The 23307-nt window shown below is 47.1% G+C and overlaps 11 protein-coding genes across 11 annotated transcripts; 3 read left to right on the plus strand and 8 right to left on the minus strand.

Moving 5' to 3' along the window:
- Positions 1 to 153: 153 nt before the first annotated feature.
- On the minus strand, positions 154 to 907 carry ERG1 (Squalene epoxidase; the record flags this gene model as incomplete). Its single annotated transcript, XM_044855482.1, has 2 exons — positions 154 to 491; positions 538 to 907. The coding sequence occupies 2 exons, from the start codon at positions 905 to 907 to the stop codon at positions 154 to 156; spliced, it is 708 nt and encodes a 235-aa protein (XP_044702795.1).
- Positions 908 to 1617: 710 nt separating this feature from the next.
- Positions 1618 to 3694, minus strand: FPOAC1_011097 (uncharacterized protein; the record flags this gene model as incomplete). The annotated part of the gene is made up of 2 exons (XM_044855483.1): positions 1618 to 3101; positions 3154 to 3694. The coding sequence occupies 2 exons, from the start codon at positions 3692 to 3694 to the stop codon at positions 1618 to 1620; spliced, it is 2025 nt and encodes a 674-aa protein (XP_044702796.1).
- A 983-nt stretch (positions 3695 to 4677) lies between these two features.
- On the plus strand, positions 4678 to 5505 carry FPOAC1_011098 (uncharacterized protein; the record flags this gene model as incomplete). The annotated part of the gene is made up of 2 exons (XM_044855484.1): positions 4678 to 4892; positions 4947 to 5505. The coding sequence occupies 2 exons, from the start codon at positions 4678 to 4680 to the stop codon at positions 5503 to 5505; spliced, it is 774 nt and encodes a 257-aa protein (XP_044702797.1).
- A 599-nt stretch (positions 5506 to 6104) lies between these two features.
- On the minus strand, positions 6105 to 6681 carry FPOAC1_011099 (uncharacterized protein; the record flags this gene model as incomplete). The annotated part of the gene is made up of 2 exons (XM_044855485.1): positions 6105 to 6500; positions 6559 to 6681. 2 exons carry the CDS (start codon positions 6679 to 6681, stop codon positions 6105 to 6107), a joined length of 519 nt encoding a protein of 172 aa, XP_044702798.1.
- Positions 6682 to 7554: 873 nt separating this feature from the next.
- On the minus strand, positions 7555 to 9481 carry FPOAC1_011100 (uncharacterized protein; the record flags this gene model as incomplete). The annotated part of the gene is made up of 7 exons (XM_044855486.1): positions 7555 to 7783; positions 7835 to 7931; positions 7979 to 8235; positions 8290 to 8348; positions 8402 to 8640; positions 8864 to 8948; positions 9449 to 9481. 7 exons carry the CDS (start codon positions 9479 to 9481, stop codon positions 7555 to 7557), a joined length of 999 nt encoding a protein of 332 aa, XP_044702799.1.
- A 728-nt stretch (positions 9482 to 10209) lies between these two features.
- FPOAC1_011101 (uncharacterized protein) lies at positions 10210 to 11261 on the plus strand (the record flags this gene model as incomplete). Its single annotated transcript, XM_044855487.1, has 2 exons — positions 10210 to 10547; positions 10610 to 11261. The coding sequence occupies 2 exons, from the start codon at positions 10210 to 10212 to the stop codon at positions 11259 to 11261; spliced, it is 990 nt and encodes a 329-aa protein (XP_044702800.1).
- Positions 11262 to 11358: 97 nt separating this feature from the next.
- On the minus strand, positions 11359 to 11930 carry FPOAC1_011102 (uncharacterized protein; the record flags this gene model as incomplete). Its single annotated transcript, XM_044855488.1, has 3 exons — positions 11359 to 11456; positions 11507 to 11581; positions 11636 to 11930. The coding sequence occupies 3 exons, from the start codon at positions 11928 to 11930 to the stop codon at positions 11359 to 11361; spliced, it is 468 nt and encodes a 155-aa protein (XP_044702801.1).
- A 1652-nt stretch (positions 11931 to 13582) lies between these two features.
- FPOAC1_011103 (uncharacterized protein) lies at positions 13583 to 14285 on the minus strand (the record flags this gene model as incomplete). Its single annotated transcript, XM_044855489.1, has 3 exons — positions 13583 to 13646; positions 13701 to 14059; positions 14193 to 14285. 3 exons carry the CDS (start codon positions 14283 to 14285, stop codon positions 13583 to 13585), a joined length of 516 nt encoding a protein of 171 aa, XP_044702802.1.
- Positions 14286 to 16331: 2046 nt separating this feature from the next.
- FPOAC1_011104 (uncharacterized protein) lies at positions 16332 to 17453 on the plus strand (the record flags this gene model as incomplete). Its single annotated transcript, XM_044855490.1, has 1 exon — positions 16332 to 17453. The coding sequence occupies one exon, from the start codon at positions 16332 to 16334 to the stop codon at positions 17451 to 17453; it is 1122 nt and encodes a 373-aa protein (XP_044702803.1).
- Positions 17454 to 18480: 1027 nt separating this feature from the next.
- On the minus strand, positions 18481 to 19452 carry FPOAC1_011105 (uncharacterized protein; the record flags this gene model as incomplete). Its single annotated transcript, XM_044855491.1, has 1 exon — positions 18481 to 19452. One exon carries the CDS (start codon positions 19450 to 19452, stop codon positions 18481 to 18483), a length of 972 nt encoding a protein of 323 aa, XP_044702804.1.
- A 1310-nt stretch (positions 19453 to 20762) lies between these two features.
- Positions 20763 to 21442, minus strand: FPOAC1_011106 (uncharacterized protein; the record flags this gene model as incomplete). The annotated part of the gene is made up of 2 exons (XM_044855492.1): positions 20763 to 20933; positions 20987 to 21442. 2 exons carry the CDS (start codon positions 21440 to 21442, stop codon positions 20763 to 20765), a joined length of 627 nt encoding a protein of 208 aa, XP_044702805.1.
- Between the last annotated feature and the right edge of the window lie 1865 nt (positions 21443 to 23307).

Here is a 23307-nt window from a genome sequence, read left to right on the forward strand (position 1 = left end):
ATACAAGCTCTTTCAGATCGTCAAGATATACAAAGTGTCCCCTGTAACCAAATCTATATCCCATTTTTTCCAAAGCCCGGAGTATAATATACAGAAAGGTGTTCTTTTTGGTCTATGACTATCCACGTTTATACAAGATCCATCTCACCCCTTTTACAACTTGCCCTTGATCAAGTTGTTGATCATCTCGCGACCGGTGATGCGAGTGGTGTCCCAGAGAGTAGGGAAGTCGAGGGTGCTCGAAAGACCATCGGCGAAGCCGAAGAAGAGCATCGGAGGGATCCAGCCACGGGCGTACTCGAGAGCGAAGCAGCCCTCGGGCATCTTGTACTGCTTGACGTCGCCGCGGCGAAGGTGGTGGATGCTGCCAGCAGGGTAGACCTCGGGCGCATACTCGCCAGGGACGTAAGCCAGCTGAGTTCCGGAGAGGATGTGGAAGTAGTCGTCGGCGGTGTGGCGACCAGTGTGACCTTCAGTACCGATGGCAGTGCCTAGCAAGTTAGCCGATTGAATCTGTATAGGTGAAAGAGTACATACCAAAGATGATGAGGTACTCAGTGACACTGGCGTGGATGATGTACATGGCACCCATAGCACCACCAGCATTGTTAAAGACCCATTCCTCCTTGACGTTGATGTGCTCGGGGTTCTTCTCGCTAAGCTCATCAACAATGTGCTTGACTACAGCCCTGGTATCCTCTCCGTGTTTGGCGAGCGCTCGCTTAGAAAGATCGTCGAGGTGCTTGAGGTCGAAGATGTAGAACTGCTCGAGGTTCTGCTCGACAAAGTAGACGACGGAGCTCAGGAGCGCGGTAAGGAGGCCGAAAACTAGGAGAAGCTTGCTGACGCTACCCTGCGACTTCGAAGCCGACGAGGGCTTGCTGGACTTGGACTTGCTCTTTGCCATTGTTGCGATTCTTTCCCAAGTTGAACAAGTAACAAGTTCAAAGATGGTAAGAAGGAAAAGGATGCAAGTAAATAAACGGTGACACCAATTTCTGTTGAGCCCCGGAAATTAACTTAATCAGCCAGACGGAGCTGGACCCTGGACTGGAGCTTCGCGGACTCGGGACGGGGAGTATTGCCGTCCAATTTTTTCTATAGCGCGCCGCCGACTATTAGTCAATTCAATTCAAGTCCCTGACGTTAGCAAGTCTCTAGTGACCACTCATTGTCTCCGGCTACATGTGAAACCCCAGCAGCCCAGCTACTGTAGGTACAACGTGTCACTTTATACCTTCGTTTTCGTATTTGTATTCGCTCAGGGACACTCTTTGACCTTCAATCTGACCAAACATTTTGTTCTATTGGTAGCAAACGCAAACTATCTAAAGAAAAAGCAATTGCTTTTCCCTGATTGTCCTCACCGCATCACCTAGATGGTATGCATGTTTCTTTAAACGCCATACAAATTATACCCATCGAAACGAAACCCACGGCAAAACGTGTGCGCACGACACGACAAGCCAACTCCAGTGCCCATAAGCCAAGCCGCGATAGCTCCTGTGAATCGCTAACCATTCGTTTCCTTTCCCATAGAGTTACACTGCCAACTTCAACTTCACCCTCCTAGCATTGTCTCTTCGGCTGATGTAATCCTCTACCTGAATCTGCCGCCTAGTCAATATCGGAGTCTCCCATTACTTCTGTCCGATCTGCGTCGTCCACTTCGTCGTCGTCGTGGAGAACTGTTTGGTCCTCAATCTCAGCGTCGTCCATCGTAACGTCGCCCATAGTCATATCACCGGCTGTCATGTCTCCCACTGTGACATCGCCAAGTGTGACATCGCCGTTGAGATCCCCGTTTTGTTTATCTCCATCAATATCATCATCCAAGTCGAGATCCCCGTCGTCTTCCTCAGCCTTTTTCGGCCTGGGCCGTTTGACAGCCGGGATAACACCAAGCTCGTGAGCCTGCGGCCTCCAACGAGCCAGACGTCTTGTTGCCCTTCTCAGAGCAGCAGCGTAAGCACTTACTTCCTCACCAAAATCGTCCTTCTCCTTCGCCAAAAGGCAAAGTCCGCCCACACCCTTCTCGCGGAATAATCCTGGATTCTTGTCCCCGTAGGTCAGGTTTCGTGGCAAGGAATTCTCATCATCACTGTCCTCAAATGGATCCTCTTGAGCATTGACCCGTTGATACGCCCTAAATATGGCGCCATCCTGCCTTCTGAGTTTTCGACTCTTGTGATGCTGGCGGCGGAGACCTCGATCCAGGATGTACTCAACTCTCTGGCTCCGGTTTCGCTCAACTGCTAATTGATGTGCTGTGGGAGGCCGAGGTTTTCTGGCAACGACACCTTCGTTAACGTGATGCGCTGGTGACGATGCACCCTCGAAGATCTGATATTTAAGGGGAGCACCTCTGCGACTCGAGTTAAGACCCCGGCCACCAAGCGCTCTCGGTGGTGGTGTCGACCGGGTGCTGTCCATATCGGACTCATGTTTGGATGGGCGTATACGAGGGAGAATTGCAGGGCCTTCGTCGGCGGCATAAGATGGTCGCATTTTGCCTCTCTTTGTGTCCCTCTCATTAAGATAGGCCTGGTCCATTTCTAGAATCTTTGCTCGCATTTTCTGCTTGGTGCGACCAAATTCAATTTCTTCCTCGGTGTCCACGTTCTCCCTGGCTTGTTGTTCTTCGGTCATCCCTATGAGTTGTGGAACTCCTTGATTGGCTACATCCAGCCCGTAATCGACACCAGCGCCGAAAGGATTCTCTTCGCAACCTTCTTCCGTGAAGTCGGACTCAAGGTAGAACCACATGAGCCACAGGAATGCATTGGCTCGGGACTGGCTCGTTACTTCGGTTTTCATGATCAAATCGTGAAATTCACAGGCTCGTGGGAAATGAAGCTCTTTGATCTTCTGCGCTGCGTTGCACATGACAAAAATAAGATTGACGGGATTTGTGCGCGGGGTGTCTAGCGCTTTGATCTTGTCAAGGGAGTTGGGTTCTTCTCGATCATCTGCGCCACCTTTCAAGATAGACTTGAGGCGAGGAGCATCTTGGAGCTGCTTGTAGGCATGGGGGTCCTGGCGAGCTTGAAGTGACGGGATGGCATGATATGTACGCAGCTGAGCTCGCATCTCGGGAAAAACTGAAGAAAAAAACATTAGTAAGGGCGGTTTGAGAATGATATCGTTCCTTACAATTTAGAGTTGTGTTCATGCGGCCCATATTGACAAGAAGACACACCATTGCCATGCCCTTCGCAGCCTCTCTGTCGCTGAGAAGCTTATCTCGAAGCACTTTGCTGGTTTTTGAGCTACGAGACATGGTATCGATGTAAAGATCGGCAAAGCATTGTCGCTGAAGCCTCTCGGGTTCGTAAGAGTTGGTAAAGACAGTCTGCTCGTTATCGAAAACGGCCTTGAGAAAGTCGTATTGGATGTCTTCCCTCCAAAGGGGCTCGCCATCTTCCTTCTTCAGATGACGTATCTTGCCGATTGTTGATTGATTTGCTGCGTCCTTTTCCTTGTCTTTTTCATTTTCCTTTTCTTTGTCCTTGCTTTGTGATGCTTTGCTTTTCGCACGGGACGACTTTTCTCGGGGATCAGGAGTGGCATTGCCCATCTGGGTATCGTCGTCCTCGGACATGGCTCGGGAGACAAATGATTTGACTTCAGGCTGAACAGGGGAGCTTGGTATGTCGAGCTCGGAGGTCGCGGCGAGTGATGCAGGAGACGCCATGGCGGGTGAATGTAGTTCTTACGATTGCCGGAAAATGAAGCTATTCGCGATGGAGCGTAGGAAATCGAAATTAAGAACTGGTCACCAGGATGAATCAACGGCGCATCGCGAAAGAATATTTCGGCGTGATAGGAAAGTTCGCCAGGGAGACGTGGAAATTGGTGGGGACTTGTTGATGATGATTTGATACCAGATTGCGCGTGCGCAGATTGTTTGCGAATGCGATGGTGATAATGTAGACGATGGAGTTGGGCTGGTGTAAGGATATAGAAGATAAAGGAAATCAAAAAGGAAAAGGGTCGAGTTAAATTTCTCAGCTCGAATGATGGTATGGGAAGGAACGATGGTAAGTTTGAGAAGCGAGGTTGCCAGCTGCGCTGCTCTCCTGTACCTTTGCCTTGTCTTGCGTTAGTTTGCCTGGGGCAGCCGATGCGCCCACGAGCCGGGAAGTTGCTGAGGCGCGTCACGGTAGGTAACTGTAGGAGCACCCAGCATTTCACGACCAAGGAAGGTACCTAGGGAGGCCCAGTGGAGCCAACCTCTATCAAATGAAAGCAGGCCAGTAGATTACAGTATGTGGTTGCCTGTCTGTGGCTTGAACCATTGAGATGTGGCGCAGTTTCATATGCACCAGGGTCACCCAAGGTCCGTGCTGGTCGCGCTGCAACAGACAAGAGCTAGTTAAAAGCTACAGCAGAGCTTTGTGTTTTCATAGCAGGGGAGCCGTTCTCCCTCATCTCTCTGGTCGCAACATCAACAAATCTCATAACTAAGGGAGCAACCGAGCTCACCACGGCCTCGGCCAGAACGATATACATACTAACCAACAGGGACGCTACATTTGGAGGCATATCGCCACATTCGAGTCGGAGCGGAAAGTGAGAGAGACTTTGGCCCGTATCTTGCAGAACATTCAAGAGCTCCACGGCATTCGACAAGCTACACATAAAGAACCTATATCAGAATCCTCTGCCTACCTCAAAATGACCACTCCAGTTCGGACAGCTACCATTGCCGGCCCCTCAGTGACCGACAGCCCTGGTACCTGGCGTCACCCGCGACTCAACGAGATTACTAGACGTCGTAATGCGACGACATTTTCAGAGAAGAACGTGCGCCAAATCGCCTACAATGTTATTGCGCTGCTAGGATTCTGGTCTGCGCAGCTCCTAGCCAAACTCAACATTGGGTCTCAAGCGTGAGTTGCTGTCTGCTGCCTTTGCGACTTGTCATGACTAACTTGATTGTTCAGTGTTCCCAGTTCTTTTAGAGTATACTTGGGCTGGGCTTGGTTTATTCTTCAACTTATCCCTTTCATCAACATTGGCATTGCCTGTCTGCCTTTGATTCGACCGAAAGACGATCTATCCGACATCCCTCTCACATCTGCTCAGCGCCAACTGCTGGGCCTAGATCCTTCGTCGACCGCGCCAACTCCTGACACCAAGTTCAGTACCCCCCCTCGATACTCTCGCACGCCTTCCATCGGCGGTTCAGTCGGAAGCCGTGGAAGTTACAACAGCTCGCCTCTCTCTGGTCGAGGTAGCCCCCTTGTTCAAGGATCTCCATTGGGTAGCCCTCTTTTCCAGAAGAGCACCAACAGCTTCGGTAGCAGCTTCGGCAACAGTTTCAACGGCAGAAGATCTTCTTTCGGGTCAACAAGTCCTTTCGCTGCTAGTTCTTCTTCCAATGTCTTCTCTGACCCTACTTCTCCCAGTACCCCGGGTGGTAAGCGAACAAGCGTTGGACTGAACAGCAAGTGGTTGTATGAGAAGGGAAGACGGCCGTCTGGCAGCGCTTGGGGCAAATAACCAGCGATTCTTTTTTAATGAGGGGGGTGTTTCGGACAAGCATGTTTACACAATAGCACTGTAATCACCGTGGTCTATTAGATAGTCTGTTCTGCATGTACAAGATTTAACTGAGCTGAATGATTGGCCCGACGTAGATATATTTGGCAGAGGGTCAGACCGGAGTTATGGAAACTCTTGAATAAATAAATAAGTCAATAAAAAGCTTAATGATCTATCAATGTGATCAGCCAAGGGGAATAAGCAGAGCAAAGTCTTGACGCTGAATGGAGATACTTAATTCGTCCCCATGTCAAAATCTTGTTTTCATTGCAATAAGTTGATACTGTTCCTAATCAACTCATCGAACATCAATCTTTAGGCCTTCCGGAATGCAACCATCCTCCTCCTACTACTTGGCTACCCTTCAATCTTGACGACTGGACGACCGACTAACACACGAGCTTGGGACTTGGCAATAACGTGTTCTGCCTCCTCCATCGTGAGCAAGCTCAGATGGCTTTGAATCTCATGCTCATTCACAAACTTCACCATCTCTCTTGTTTCCTCCATACTGCAATGAACGATACCCTTGACTACAATCTCTCTCAACACAAGATTCATTGGATCAAATCTGAATCCGTTTTCTGGGAAGCCACCTGCGACCAGTACTCTCCTGTTGGCTGTAATCGCTGAGCAGCCCAGTCGTTAGCGTTGTCGTCGCTGGTACATATAACTGCAGCTTTGAGACCGATCTCATCCGTGAAATCCGTGAAATCCGAGACCTTTTGGGTCGTTTCTGGATCGTCGTACTCGAGGACAAGATCCGGTTCGAGATGAGAAGGGACCTCCGTTGCGAGCCTCAGGCCTATCTTTTGGTTGCCAATAGCTACAACTCGATAACCTCGAGCTTTTGCGAATTGGATACCAAGAACCCCAAGACCTCCTATTCCAACAATAGGTATAGTTTGACCTGCTTCCACATTCGCTTGGTTGATAGCGTGCCAAATAGTCGCCTGAATTTCATCGTCAGCATATCCCGTTGAGGCGATACCAGCTTTGTGCAAGACTTACTCTAGCGCACATCAGAGGGGCTGCCTGTTCAAAACTCATACTATCAGGCAAATGAACAAGGGCGCCATGCCATGAAGTCATATACTCAGCGAAGGCTCCGTCACGATGGAGAATGCCGCACATGGTTCTGTTATCACAGAATCTTGGATCAAGAGACCCGATAGTCTGGCTGTCCATTTACACCCCTTACAGTTGCCGCAAGGATCCATGAAGTTTGTAACCCCCACACGGTCTCCTACATGCCACACTTCCGGCACGGCTGACCCACGGCTGACTATAGTCCCGGCTGGTTCATGGGAACCGATAAACGGTAATGGTACCTGTGTAAGACCCTGATGCACCAGGAGATCAGAGTAGCAGAATACAGCAGTGGCCACCCGAATAAGAACCTCATCTGACTTTGGGGACGGGGCTGGGACATTGTCATGAAGTTTATAACCCCTGTTATACTGAATTGTTAGGAAATGATACCGAGCTCGCCTTTCACTTTCATTTAATTCCTACTTCGAATATTCTCAGAGCTTTCATCTTTTGAGGGATGGGGGGCTGGTTTGCCATCGTTGGAATGATTACTATGCTTATCTTTCGATCTGAGGAAAGAGGGTGTTGGTAAAGGGTCACTTTTGGGGTATGGTGATGTTTTATGATTGAATTTAACGGAAGGACCTATGCCACCAGGAAGAGAATATTTTGCTTATGCAATGTAGAGCTGTCTGACACGAACCAAGAGTGATCTGTAACCTTCGAATCTAGATAGGTGCTTGCGAGAGAAGTAAGGACTTGGCATACTAGTCCAGTGGTCACTCTGATCGGTAGCTTGGTGAAAGAGGGGTTCGTATCGCGCTGCTCGGCATCTGGACAAGAAATATATTTGCATATTCGGGACAAATTACAATATTCCTCTGGGGCTGATGATGTGCAGATGATTATGATGATATGAGGACATATCCGTAACGATGATCATATACAATGGCATGGCTACATGCCTGGAAATGCTCACAACTTCGTTATGAAGTCACTCTTTTCATTCTCAAAAACGTTAGTAAGTGTTCCAATATGAGGCAGAATCTCAACTGCAAATTCGTCACCATGTCTTAGAGCGTCCTTAGGTGTTCTACCCATTCCAACACCCGCAGGAGTACCAGTGACGATAACAGTTCCAGGAGGAAGAGTGGTGCCCTGGGATAGCCAGCTGATAATCTTCGGGACAGGAAAGATGAGATCACTTGGGAACGGTTAGTATAGGGGCTTGTGTGCTTGGGCAAGGACTACTGACTCAATTCCACTCTCCTGATACACCTCGCCATTCTTAAGACCTCGCATGTGAAGCTTGGAAGGGTCTGGGATCAGCGACTTCAGGGCTAGTGTAGGGCCTGTAGTCTTATTAGCTAGAGTTCGCTAATCGCTCCAACAACCTTACCAAGAGGAAGCGCTCCATCGAAGCTCTTGGAGAATGACCACTGGGACTGGTTCAGCTGTTGGGTACGGCTAGAAACATCGTTGGCGGCAGTGTATCCTAGAACGTAGTCCAAAGCCTCAGCTTCACTAACGTTCTTGGCTGACTTGCCAATGACGACTGCCAGCTCAGCCTCGTAATCGCCAGACGCGTCTACTTGGCTCAGCCTTGGAACAATTCCTTTGGCAGGCCAAGGGTCCACAAGAGATGTGCTAGGCTTCCTATCTTCAGGTCAGTTTAGAGGCTATAGACTATAGAGTACTAAGTCAATGTACATAAATATGACCGGGATCGGTGGAGGCTCGAGTCCGCACTCGGCAGCGTGCTTTCTGTACTAAGATGAAGGGTCAGTGGGCGAGAGCACAGGGAGGGGCGCACTCCACGTACGTTCAAGCCGACACATCTCACAGTGCCAACTTCGTTTTGCGCAAGAGGGGACAAGACACGATCAATAGTCTCGGTAGTGCCAGTCAATGATCCTGGGGCCAGAACTGATGAGCCGGACCAGACATCGACAGCAACCTCTTGACCCTTGCGCAAGGCAGCGCCAACGTCAACGTTCTTGTCAGCTGGCTGGCCGATGAGGATCTTGGAAGGACTAGATCTCGGAACGAAACGCACAAGGCCTATTGATGTTTGTTAGTACATATGATGGATGCTTTGATAACAAACAGTGAGATGAGTGACTTGCGCTGAAGAGTAGATGAGGCCATGTTTTATATTTTATTACTAAAGTTGACTTATAGTCAAGAACAATCCGAGATCAAAATAAAACAGAGACAACATATAGGGAATAATGAGCTCTTTATAATAGCAGAGTTTAGTTAACGCCGGCTTCGGCATTCTTACCCGGATGGCATGTCATGAACAGAGTAGCATCAACAACGTCCGGAACTAGATCCGAGTCGCACTGTCCGTCATGGGGCTGTTCGGCCTACTATCGATCGGTTCGGGACTTCAACGGATCGAATAGTACCTATCTACCTATATATCATCATTAAACACCTAACAAGGAGATAAAACAGATGAGATATATGACAAGATAGACAAGCACTTTTAAGTCGAATTCCATACCTGTCGTCTTACTTCTTCTATCACATGTTCATAAAATACTCATCAGAGGTAAAACCCACAATACCTATAGTCCAAGCTGAAGAGTGTATCATTTACATACAGTAGGAACAAAGTACACACCACTGCACTACTTGTCGAGTAACACGACTTATAAAACTATATGGCTCTCACATAGGATAACAGTATCAATAGCTCAAAGACGCAAAAAGATACTGCGCGGTCCGGGGATCGAACCCGGGACACTCCTTTTTGGTTTATTTCCCACCACTTGGGGGAGGAGAGTTTTACCACTAAACTAACCGCGCTGCTGGTGCTATTTGTTTGCTTAGAGAATTGAGTTGAATGCCCAAGTAGGATAACGACAGTGAGGTCTTTTCTCGTGTAACTAGACATGTCCAAGGTGAACCAAGAGGGGATATCGAGCTTCTTATATACCTACGTCCAAGTTGATAGGGTCCACTTGGATGACTTGCTTCACGTATTGTGTCGTGTGGGGCAATGAGACGAACCTTACTGTATTAGCTCTAAACTCTTTCTGTCTCCTGGGTACAGTACCTTTATCTCGATTTGGATAGTGTATATTTAGTCAAGGCATTATAAATATCTTGTCAGACAAACTATTAGACTTTGAGGAACACCCACATCGATATCTTGTTCAAGGAGAAGAAGGCAATGTCAGTCAACATTCTTTAAGGTCTAACGGCTTGGTTTAGATAAGCGTCCAGGGGGTAACATATCTACTAACGCATGGTCCTTGATGGTACAAGTCGACGATGGATGAACTGAAGATCGTAACAAAGGCAGACATCAGACAGAACTGGCCTGTAGCTTGTCTCAATCATGTAATTGGTCGAATGAATGACGAAGTGAGGTCTGATAGATGGAAGTTGGTCGCAAGGGAAATTTGTCTCAGTTTCTAAAATCCCAAAAGTGGAACTTAGCGGAGCTCAAGGGTAAGCTTGGGTACGTATCCGTGGTTCTGACCAACAACCCGACCCCTCCAACACTTCGGCCACCTGAGGTGCGACAACTTGCAGTCTGTATAAGATATTCTACATCACTTTCTTTCATCGCATCGCCAACCTTCAAGCCGCCCTCTGCCCAAATCTCCAGCTTTCAAAATGGCCAGCAAGGTCGACCGCATAGTAGCTCGGCTACAGGCCAAAATCGAAGAGGGGGATTACTACGAGGCTCAGCAACAGACCCGTGTCGCCGCATCTCGCTACATCAAGACCTCCAACTGGCCCGCCGCCATCGACATCCTCTCCAGTGTCTCCCAAGCACTGTTACGTGCTGGCCAGGGCGGCAGCGGAGGAGATCTCTGTGCCATGCTCGTCGATGTCTACAAGCAAGCAGAGTTGAAGCCCGATGCTGATTCCAAGGGCAGACTGTTGACTTGTCTACGACTGTTTGAGGCTGGGGAACCTACAAGGAAGAAGTTCGTGGGCGAGATTATCGGGTAAGTGGAAAAGCGCTAGACAAAAAACGCCGTGGATGAACAGTTCTAATGTCGGAGGACAGATGGTCAGCCAAGTTCGGCGAATACCCTGCTGGAGACCCAGAGCTTCACCATGTTGCTGGATCACTCTACGCCGAAGAACACGACACATACGAGGCCGAGAAACATCTATTACTAGGCACCAAAGACTCGCCCGAGGTCCTGACGAAAATGGAATATACCTGGTACAAGGAAAGTGAGCCTCACCAAGCAGCTCTCTTTGCTGGCCGTGCTGTGCTCCCCTACCTCCTAGTAGGCAACGTGCGAGCCGCCAATACCTGTTACCGCCTTTTCACCAGCTCTCTCTCCAGCGACAACCCGAATCTTGGTGTCCAAGATGTATCCAGCCCTGCTGGCGACATCCGCATCTTCCCAAGTCTCCCCCTCCTCAACTTCCTCGGCTTCCTCCTCCTTGCCATTCAGCGTGGCGCACCCGAACTCTACCGTGCCCTTGTGTCTAAGTATGCGACACAAATCAACGAGGCTGGATCATGGGCCGAGGCGCTCGAGATGATTGGAGAGATGTACTTCGGTCTTTCCAAGCCCCGACAGAGCAACCCTCTGATGGATATGATGAGCGGATTCTTTGGTGGCGGTGGTGGCCAGCCAGAGAAACCCAAGCGTAAACAGGTTACGCAAAGGCAAGATGCCCCCGCAGCAGAGGGTCTGGACTAGAAAAAGTCCATCTATAAGGTTGGGAATGGGGTATACCATATCGTCTTGAGGGGAATACATAGACAGCAGGCGTTGTAAGGTAAACAAAAAGACTTGGTTAGCCACGGTGTTGTTCCTCAGGCTCAAACATCCAGTTATCCTCACTGAGAGCTGCTACTTTCGCTCGTAGACTTGCCCTTACAGCCTCGATGAGTTCTGAATTCTGTTAGTGTGATATGCATATAATGGGCGAGTGCAATGCGCACCTTCGGGCTGTTCGTGCACATCATGACGATTTATTTGATAATGCTTGACGGCTTCTGCGAGTCTTTGTCTCTCTTCTGTTAAACATGAGCTTTCTCCATCATAAATCTGAGACAGGGGACATTGCATACTCTCAAACTCTTGTGCATTGTCTAGAGGGAGTTCATCTTCATCGTCCATCATTGGTGTCGGGGGATCTCCAAGCTCGATTTCTCCATGCTTATCGCGAACGACGATCTCAGATGTATCAGACAAGACATCCACGTCCAAATGCAATGTCTCAGCGGATGTGGACGTAGAACCGGCTGTAGGTCGCCGGGTCAACTGGCTCTGGAACAGATTGCGACGGACGCCAGCAGAAGAAGCACCGTTGCGGGTGCGTGAGACACCGTTTCCATTTGTAGTTGCACGAGAGTGATCAGCCATAATGTGCAAGTCGAAGGGATGTGATGCAAAAAGCAATGTTTGTATCCAAAAGTTGATGTTTATCGCAATGGTCTCCGAGTCAGATGTGAAGCCAAGTCGCCTATTGACTTTGTTTTGTGTGGGGATGCGCCAGGGTGCCTTCGTCTTAGGTACCTAGAGGTAGCCACCAACTTACATCAATTCCGCTGATCAACTCGGGCAGTTACAACTGCTTCGCTTAACGTGTCAAATATGAATTAGAGCCCTTCGTTAAAACTACTAATACTTGCAATCACAAGAGATTACAGTAATCATATAATATAATAAGAGGTTAGGCATATGATTAAGTTTAATTATCTATAATATCAATAAAGCTTTTACTTTAGCTTTTTAACTTTATATTAAACTCTTAATTATATATATAAATTTCTTTATTTATAGACTTTAATTTAAATAGAGTTTTTTATTTAAGCTATTATAATTAAAATATATTAAAAAGCTATTATTTAGAATATTTATATTTATTTTTAATAATTTAAATAAAAACCTTTAATTTTATAAATTATAATATATATTAATTTATTATATTTTAAAAAGTAATTTACTTTTTTATAAAATTAATTTTATTTTTAATATAATAATATATTATATTAATTTATTATATTTTTTATTAAATTTATTATAAATCTTTTTAAAAAATAAAAAAATTAAAAAATTATAAAATTTTATAATTAAATATAATTAATATTATATTATTTTTAATTAATAGTAATTATTCTATAAAAATATATTTTAATCTTTTTATTATAAAGATATATAAACCTTAAAATTAAATTAAGGTTATATATAAAGCTTTAATAATTTAATTATAAATATATTAAAAATACTATATATATTACTTAATTATTAAGTTATTATCTTTTAATTAAATTATAAGATAATATATAATTAATATTATAATTATAATTTAAATTAATTTAATATATTATATATTAAAGTAAAATAATTTATATTTTTTTTTAATAATTTTATTAAATAAAAAAGAAAAAAATATATAATATTATTATAATTTTAATAAAGCTTTTATTCTTTAATATAGAATTAATTTTATTAAACTTTATTAAAAAGTATAACCTTATAGCCTTATAATATTATTTTATTATTAAAGTTTATTATTCTTAAGTATCTTATTTCTTTATAAAATAATTAAAATCTCAGTCATGCATAATAAATTAGAGCACAGGGCCGACTACCGAGATGCCGGAGAATCTACAAGTCTTCAATCATCATCTTGACTCTATGACTCAAGGTCCATGTCCCATCATACTGGAGCATGTGAATGTTTGCACGTAATGTTATGAACATGAATTGCATGCCAAAAAGTCCACCTACTCCATATTTAACGCTAATTCTAACCCAACCCCAGATTTAAAGGAAACATACGAAACAACTCCTCAGCATGCCGAGTTTGTTCAGGTAATATTTCAGTCAATGCTGGTTACTAATTAGTTGCTGCTGAACGGAAAACGACAGCATCGCAACTCATCCTTCCATCAATATGCTTTAGACTTCTGTTATTAATCGTACATCCAATGCTTGTGCAACTAACTCAACCCATCAATACGCCCTGATGTTGGCTCGACCCTGTTGCTCGAAGTGACGATTTATAGTATTTACAGGGAAAGGTTGTAGGAGTACTCGTCTTCCATGTTCTGGCTGATCCAAAGAACGACAGAACTACAAGAGGTCAGTAAACATACGCATTGTCTTGACGGTGAATGGAAATCTTACCTCACGCCCACCAAAGCGTTGCTGAGCACGTTCTCAATACCCATACCCAACGCAGGCATTGCGACACTTGGGACAATAAACTTGAGAACAAAGACGGTAACGCCACCAGCCATTCCACCAGCTAGGGCTGCAAAGCCAAGGAACAAGACGACGCGAGCCTTCCATGCCACCCCATTTCCACTATAACTGAAGGAATCGGCGCTCAAGCGTTGTTTCTCGACCGAATTGATGATGAGCATGCCCAAGCTGGAGAAAATGAAGGGCAGCCAGTCAACAAACTTGACGTGGATATCGGAGCCGTTGCGTGGAGATTTGGACCAGACGGCGGAGTCGAGCATAATGTAGAAAGCGACGGAGAACTAACAAATCTAGTTAGAATGGATCATACATCAATAGCTGGCGCATATAGCCGCGAGAAATCTAATGGCGACGGTGTAAAGGAAAAGCAGTGTCATATAACCGGACTGCGACATGTCAAGAGGCGAGACGTACAATAGCTCCTGCGCCATAGACACCAGCGTTACGGGCCCAGACGCTGTTAAGCCATTCGGGCCTTGAGAATTTCCAGAGACGTTCTTCCTCCATGTTTATAGTTATGAGGCAATTAAAACAAGATCCAGGGTTCGAAAGGGGGTTGGTGCTGCGATTTCGGTTGTCGTTGATCGATGATAATGTTGGAGCTGGCGATGCTGGAACTGGAGGTTGACAATGACGAGGCTCGCGCGTGGACGGGACCGGCCTTGCTGTAGCGCCGACGTCGAGTCACGTGCTGTTTGTATCTACGGAATCAGCGACGTCGCGAAAGTTGAGAGTGGAGAAGTTTCCTCGCGTGGCTGGACACGATAAACTGCAAAACACAAGAACCCACACGCGGAGCCATAGAAGATCCCCGTCAAGGAGACCATGTCACGTCAATTAACTAACTACCCCGCTGGCGTGTGCGAGGTTTCCTCCGCTCTCATACAGGACCCTGAAAACAACAAATTTTGGTACGTGGAGAAGCAACCAGTATCACCATTATTCCATATACGGCTCGTTCTATACACACAGGGTCTTGTTAGGTGTATTTGACTTTCTGGATATTCAGGGCAGATGTAAGGAACCAAAACACTGTCCTGTGGCGTCGTTAGATGTTGATGGTAAGTAAACTCTAATTTGCGAATATTGAATCATGGATCATGAATGAGTTTATTTTACCTTGCACAGTCGTTAGAAACGTCGCTCAACGGTTTCATGCTGCATGATCATCTGCAAGATAAAGCGGCAGAAAGGGTAGCCACAGAAGCCACATCAAGCACGTCCAGATGGACATATTCCTACCCTACCAAGTGGTAATTGATAACTTGATAGCAAACTGTTGACAGAAAATTCGACAAGTGAACATACGGCCAACAAGTACAAGTGCAATTGACTACGTATCATGTGTCAACTTGCACCTACACTATATCCTCATGTGGACGATCGTCAACCATTCCATAGCAACCAACCATAGGATCAATAGAAGGAGCACAACACTGTAACAACCTTCAAGTTCTAAGTAGTCAGCCAGTTGGATCAAAAGGCTGACCACCAAGTAAATGTGGCGGACGGTCGTGATGAGTCGCACTAAAGGATTGAAAATAGGCGCCGAAGACGAGACAATTAATGAAAACCGTGCCGCAGTAGCCTTCTTTTCAAAACGGCTGCTGTCTCCTGAGCTTTGCAGTCCCAAGCGTTGAATCGAGCCAGGCACTATCGAATACGAGCGAATGGGGTCCATCAACACCAAAGACTCTAGACCTATTCAATCTTAACCGTCCGTTCTCCGACTGGCTCATCAAGTGCACTATTCCCCTTTTTCTCTTACTCCTTGTCCCAAACAAACGCCTGGCCCACGCACTGACAAGCAGGCATTAGGAAGGTGCATTTCACCCCAGTCCCTGCCCTTCAGTCGTGCGACCCCGTCTTTCTCTCAGTTCCTCCCTCCCATCACTTCAGCCCGATCTTGAGTCTATCAAACTCTCTACAATTAATAATTGCTAACGCGGTTTATGGTAGTGCGTCTCATCCACTCGCTTGGTTACGCACACTCACTCGTTAGCCCATACCGTTATCACATTCTTTCCTTTTCCTTCTTTTTGCTTTGCACTGCACCTTGGCAAAACTAGCACCAGCAAACAGCATTATCGACTTAATTTAACAGTCCCTCGCTTCCTGTTTTTACTCACCGCGCCCCTTGTTAGGGCAATACACGCGAAATATCCTTTCGAAATACATACACTCGACATCTCCTCGTTCTTAGATATCGAGAGACAAGTACAGATACTCCGTCCTTGTTGGGTACTGCCTGTTATACTGTAAGGGCATGCTCAGGCTAAACCACTACTGAATCTCCCTTTCGCATTCCGGAGCGCCCTCGATATACGTAACATATCTCAGCCGCCCTTGATCGTCTATCAGTCAGGGGATATTGTTTATTGTTACCAACTCTTGAAAATTCCCGAGGTCCTCTGATATACACGACATATTCTTTTGAGCAAGTGCTTGATAGACAGGCATTCGTAGCCCAGCATGCGACCTACCCACTACCTACCGAGACCAAGCCTTTTGTTCTCGGCCTTTACCTCGATCTCAATCTACGGCGCTGTCGCGATGGCCCAAGACAACAAGGACGATAATAAAGACGATGCTAAGAACAACGACCCCTCTGCTGTACCAGCCTCCGCTGCTGAACCAACCGATGCGAAAAACAGCGATGCCGACAAGCCCACTGATGCTGCCGAGTCTGCCAAAGAGGCAGGTGACGAAAAGAAACCTGAGCCTGCCAGCGAAACCAAAGACAGCGCAAAGCCTGCGTCAACTCAAGAAACCAAGGATGAAGCGCCCTCGAAAACAGAGGAGGAAGATTCGGCCACCACTGTGACAGGAGAGGGTCCGACAAAAACCGAAGATATTCAATCTAAAATCACGGCTATTGCTGAAACTGGAACCGAAGAAGCCATGCCTACTTTGACAAGGTACAAGCCAATTCCTACGTATCCAGCTCCTTCCGTTCCACCCACAAACAACGCACCTTTCATGCGACACTCGAGCGCCCCTGACGGGACCGTCTTCATCGCTGTCGGGGCCATCCTCGGTGCGCTTGGCCTTGGCATTCTTCTTTGGCGTCTCATTGTTGGCATCCTTCTTCATCGATCGGTGGACCGAGCTGCTAAAGCTCAGCACGATGAAACCGCAAAGACAGCTTTTCCTGCACCTCCTGCGCCTTTTTACAAATATACTGATACCGGCTCTACCATGTCGCTCTCGGCTGGACGTGGTGTACGACGAACTAACAGAGGGCCTGTTCTCTCATCGGCCCCTAGTGCCTCCAACTTGTTCTTTTCTCCGACAGCTGCGGCGTCGAATAATGGGCCAGGCAATCGTAGCTCTGCTTTCTTGCCTTCTGGTTTTTATGCCGCCGGCACTAGCTCTCCTGGTGGCCAGCATGATCACAGCATCAGTATGACCAACCTGCGTCCTGATTCTAGAGGTTACTTCGGTACTCCTACGAGGCCCAGTCCCCCCGACTCACCATCATTCCAAGCCCGAAGAGACATCAGTAACTCGACTCTCAATCTGAACCGGCCACCAAGTCAGCGTGCTCCTAGCGCTTTCCTTGAAGATCTTCTCGCCGATGATCCTTCAAGTTTGCCGCCTCCTCATATGCCTGGCGCAGCTGCTAGGCGCTCATCGCATGGCAGTGGTTCTCCCGGTGTCCACAATCGGGTTTAGATCAACGCCGGCCGATTTGTTTCATTAATGTAGAAGACATATGAGCGACACAATAGCGACATGCCCTCGGACATGGGAAGTCGCAATCGGTTCATTTTTAACAGTGGCGTCAGGAGAAGAGGTCTTTATCATTGGGCCATGGTTTCTGGATAACCCGATATCATTTCATAACATGATTCATGTAATATTTTGCTCTACACAGCTTTCATCAAGACGTTTGGCTTCAGCTACGAGTGGGGCTCGGCTTGTCTTGTTCACATACAACTTGGATAGACAGTCGAAGGCATGGTTAATAGCACCCCTACTCGGCGACGTTCGTTTACGTATTTAAAGATCAGATCAGTTATATCAGGACAGCCAGATGGAGTTTTAAGGTTTTGGTTCATATTCAAAGGTTACTTTCTGGTTTTATCTGTACATAGTTTAACCATAGGGCAAATTCATTGTCTACCTATCTAATCATTTCAGGTCAAAGCGATCGCGTGACTGACATGGCCATACAACGCCAGCCGACCACGATACTCATGTACGGCAAATCTATTAGCGACATTGTTGCAATTACAAATGCCAGTGCAACTGCGACATGATCAGGCGTAACGGCCGCCCTTGTACGTGCGTCACATAGTACAGACGATTCAATAATAGACCAGGTGTGACGAAGTCATGGGCAGAATCACTTTTGTGGCTTCCAAGATGGAAGCGAAACCCCTTTGTGTCTAGCCACATTTATTAACGTACGTGACAATGTTCCAGTAGTTTGTGTTAAAAACAAATAGTTCGCCCTTTGATCGGCTGATAAGTGAATGAATGCTCCCTTTTGATTTCCTTGTAACACCAACGCCATTGTGCCATGCATGTATTATGCCCAATATCCAACACGACTAAACTCCACGCCCTATATCAACTGACCTAAACAAGTATGCAGCAACTTCGTTATGCGTTTGTCCCTTTAGATCTATGAGTTGCCTGTATAATACCGATGATAGAAAGAAGAACGAAGGATTGATCCAGCTGTGCAAATGTCCCTTTATTTCCCTGATGTATCGCCGTCTGATTGCTCCTGTCTGCTGGGCTTATCGATGGATCGCCTTTCTAAGTTCTCATCGGCAGACACGCTGTAAACTGAGTCGTGGTCGTTATGCTCCGATGTTTTCGCCCTTGACTGCTCTCTCTCCTTTCGTTCCTCTTCTTCTTGTTGTCTTTCCAGTGCTTCGATCTCTTTGACTGTTTTCTTGCTTGACTCGACGTCTTCTTCCGCCTCAGCCAACATTAATCTCACCCGCTCGATCCGAGACATGGCCCCTTCTAATTTTTCTAACCGTCGTCGCTTCTCCATATCTCGTCGCTCCAGCTCATCTACCCGCTGTTCCAGCTTAGCGCGTGCCCGTCTTTCTTCAGCAACCATTTTATTAGCTTCCTCAAAAAGAGCAGCGCTGAGCTCTTCCACCTCCTGGCTTGTAGCTGCCACTTTGCCCTCGGCTTCCTTTCGAAGAGACTGTTCTCTGTTCAGAGCCTCGAGAAGGTCTTCCGCCGAGGGCGACGGTGGAGCTTGGTTTTGCACTGGATGCTGTGGGCGGTGGGACTGGCTACTTAGAGAACGTCGGTTGGCAGGTCGAGAGGGGTTGGGGTTGGTGTCGATGTGAGGAAGGTCGTGAGGTTTGCGTGGAGAGAGGAAAGAGGAGAGTCGACTGGTGCCGCTCTGGAGAAATGACATGCGAGCATTCGTAGGTGTCGCTGGGGCTTGGGCTTTCTGTGCTGTTGTCGAAGAAGGGAGCTGTGCCCTTAGAATAGAGATTTCGTCTTCGTAGTCGGCCCATCGGTCCACGGCGGCTGTAGCCTTTTCGTTGAGTAGTCGAACCTGGTTCTCGAGGTCTTCGATACGGGCTTGTGCTTCCAGTAGTTGAACTTGGCTATGATCAAGAGGTAAGGAGTAGCCACAGCCTGGGCAGCACGGCGTAGAATCGGCAGAGAGAGTCGGCGGTGCCATTGTCATGACCATTGTTGCTGACATGGCCGGCGCATAGAAGACGGGATGTACGGATGTAAGCGCTTCAGGTCGAACAGAGATAACGGCAGGTCTTGTGATCAGGTCAAGTGTATAGGTCGTGTGTAGGTAGTTGCCTATATGTGTGGGGGAGAAAAAAGAAAGATTTGTTATCGGAGTTGTATGTAGAATTAGCAGCAAATTTCACGACGGTCAAGGGATGAAATATAATGTAAACCCAACCTACTAGTCGAGCTGTTTCAAAGAAAAAAGGTTTCCGATCCATGGATAATAACAAGGGTGGCCGGTCCAAGTGTCCCTATTTTTGTCGCTGAACGAATGCGGGCAGTGGCTTTGACGCCTGCGTGCGATGGTGGGGAGGCGCTTCGGCGGCTGAGCAGGCCTTCTCAGTGGCGCGTTCCTCGTTGATCAGGGTCCATTCAGTGGCAGGGGACTTCAGAGTTGGAAACCAATGGTGTTTCTTGCCAGACATTGGTACGTGTGTAATTCTTTTGATGTCAGATGCATTGACTTTATTCGCCTTGTTGTATCATGTGCGGGGAACAGGGGGTTGGCTGTTCTTTATTCTCAGTCGTTTCAGCAGCTAGTGGGTAGCAGAAAAAATGACCTCCTAAGTCTCTAGGTTACAAAAATAAATAGTCTAAGAGCTATAGTCTAAGGAGCATAAAGTGGCCCACTAATTTCGTATCTTATGCTTCCGGCGGCCAATTTTTCTGATACCCTGAGGAGCAGCAAAGCTCAAGAGGAGTCATGTATAAAGGGTTAACGAGAAACATTGACCACTCCTAGAACATATAGCTTGTAACAGCTCCCTGGTGAAGTGAATCAGATCGGTGCAGCTCTCACGTCAGGCAGGTTACATCAAATGCAATATATCGACAAACGTTCCTTGACTTTTTGATGTTATTAAGTTTACTTTGGGCTTCTAAGTTGATTCTAGCGCATTCCGGCTTTCAATGAGGCGGTCCTTGGCTTGGGCTCAACTCTCGTCAGTGGAATTCCTCATCAATACCATACTCGATTTAGTGTATCGGACTTGAGCGACCCAGCCAAGCGGGTTGTGGCATTTTTGGGCGTTCCTGGTGGGAGCGTCACGCCACGAGACGACTAAAGAACGCGATTAGAACTTTGTGGCTGTATCAACATCATGACGCCTTGTTCCCTACAGAAGCAAATCGTTCATGTGGGGTATTATTGCTTCATCGTGGGCAAGCATGCCCAGTTATATTGTGAAACAGGCGAGGTCGCGTGCCCTTGTTGCATTCCAACGCAAGGGAAGGCGGTATTCTAACAAAGCAACAAGCTCAGCTAGGCTTTGCGACTTTTCGAGGCTCACTGATGCCTGTCTCGGGGTCTTTGTATTCTCTCCAACTGATAGGGACCATGTCGTTGCCCGTCTCGCTCGTAGCCAGGATAACGCCCAATTCGTTGGATGCCGTTGAGAGGTAGTAGTTGGCCTGGTCACCAAGAGAGATCTAGCACGTTGTTAGTACATTGGCAGTGGTACGACAGAATACAAACAACTTACCACTTGCGCTCGTACAATATCACCAGGCTTGAAAGATTCGTAAATCTTGACCTTGTCCTTCTCTGTTGCCCTCACATCCTGCACTCGAATCACACCCTGCCACTCGGTTTGGAGAACAGTGTCGCCCACTTGCTGGATCACCACAATGGCCTGCTTGGGCATAAGGCGGAGTACACGCGCAAGGACAATGTTATCGACATCGGGGAGAATCTCGCGCTTACGACCATGGCGGGATACGGAGATGGTGGCAAGCTCTTCTGACGTAGGGGCGGTGATCTTGTTCAGGCGCTTCTGAGGTCCTGGACCCTTGGCCGCAGGCGTCACGGTGACTTGGCCCAGTAGAGAAGAGACAACATTTCCCTCGTAAACGTGTGTGCCGGCGCCGGGCGTAAACTTGGTGACCGGGCCCAAGACCTTGCCGGGCAAGGCAACGGAGGGGATATCGTCGATGGCCATTGTCCTCGGGATTAGATGACGAATTGACCTTTCTTCGGACTCCGCGCGGAGCAGGATACAGTGCTTGGATAAGCACTAGATGTCAGTCGTCAGCTTGATTATTTACAAAAATCAGAACTGAATAATGCTGGATGACGAATCTCAGCCTTGTAGTTCGGGCTGTTCGAGCTCAAACTAGATTCTTTGCTTGAATTTCTTTCCACATCCCGTCGGAACGGAGTTGGAGTGTGGGGCCGACATTACGATCGATTGGTATTATGTCAGCAGGAATATCAAGCTTAAGTCCCTGCCGCTAAGTCCGGTTTATTTTGTGCTGACTCTGGCCGAATCGGAGCCGAGCTTTCAAGCCCAGGAAAGTGATACTTCAATGATGTTATTGGATATTGCATTTCCTTCTCGCTTACAAGATGTAATAGCATGCAGTAGTTCAGCTGATGGCAGATGCGAGAGCGGGGAAACAATCGAATCAGAAAGAGTCGTCATGGATAGCCGGCGGACAATAGGTAGCTACTGTATCTCCAAGGTTAACATCGGCGGGCGATCGGTCGCCGGACTTATCAACGAGTGACTGTTATTATGCATGACGAAAAAGGTTATGTCGAGTCAGAAACGTGTAAAACGTCCCGCACACAGTAACTTGGCTTCGGAGTCAGTCACTGCCATGTTGTTGTCAGATTTAACCAGCAGAGTCGCATGCTGTTAGTGGATGGACATTCGATATTATACATGCCGACATCCGTGATAACAGCTCAAGCAAGGTATGTATGTATACGATGATACCATGTTCTTTAGATGGTGATAACATGGTTTTATCATGCATGAAACCACCTTCGGATCACAACCTTTAGAATCGGCTCCCGTCCATGACCACTGTACTGTTCCAGTCGGCATAAGAAAAGAGGTCTATTACGCAGACGTTTTGTGCCTGTTGAAATTGAAACTTTAGAGCTCCAAGCTGGTCACCAGCGGGATCTCCACACCTGCACACTTGACAGGAACTGACTAATGAGAAGAGTCTTCGTTTTCGCTAAACCGTTCAAGTTCCCAAGGGGGAAGCTATGCTGGTCATTTAGCTTATCCGTATACGCGGACTGGATCTTGAAGGTGTTCAGTTCAGCGCGAGAGGCCGAACCGAACAGTACAGTACAGTATGTTATTGACAGAACCGAGCCACTGTTCGGTTCAGCTTTTTTTGTTTTGTTTCAATTTCTCTCTATCATCTGGGTCACTATTGTTCACTGAGACAAGTTCTCAGAGTTGAGATCTTTGCTCAATTACTCATCCTCATCATGAGTCTGTCATGACCGTCATGGACAAAACAAAACGAATCCCGATCCTACTTGTCTCCCTAGCAAGAGGAAAAGTTCCGACACCCCCTGGTGCTGACTCCGCGTAGCAGGCATCAATCCATCTTTGTTTGCCGTAGTCCGAGTCTGTTGCGAATCGGATTAATAAAGTCTTCGGGCGGTCTGTATTGTTATACACTGCTTTGTAATCTGTTTGGGTCTTTTGCTTGCCTTTGCCTTTGCCTTTACCTTTACAGTCAACAATACACTAGGACTAGGACTAGGACTAGGTCCGTACGGATAGATCAGTCCAGTCCGCTTTTTGCTAATGCAGCCACGCCCACCCACACCCATTGGACGGATTCTTTTGCAACTGTCATATTGACCTGGTTCTATTACCGTACTTCCCTAATCCCTTTTGTTGGATCTTTTTCCTCTTCTCTTTAATTTCCCATCTTTTTTCTTGAATCTTTCTCTTTGGTTCATCCTTTCATCGTGCCAAGATCTACCCGTGGGACCCATCGTTTAGCCCTTGAATAACCCTTTTCGAGGTTGTATCGCGCCGCTGGGACGAAGGCC

Source organism: Fusarium poae, chromosome 4, assembly GCF_019609905.1.
Source record: "Fusarium poae strain DAOMC 252244 chromosome 4, whole genome shotgun sequence".
NCBI lineage: Eukaryota > Fungi > Ascomycota > Sordariomycetes > Hypocreales > Nectriaceae > Fusarium > Fusarium poae.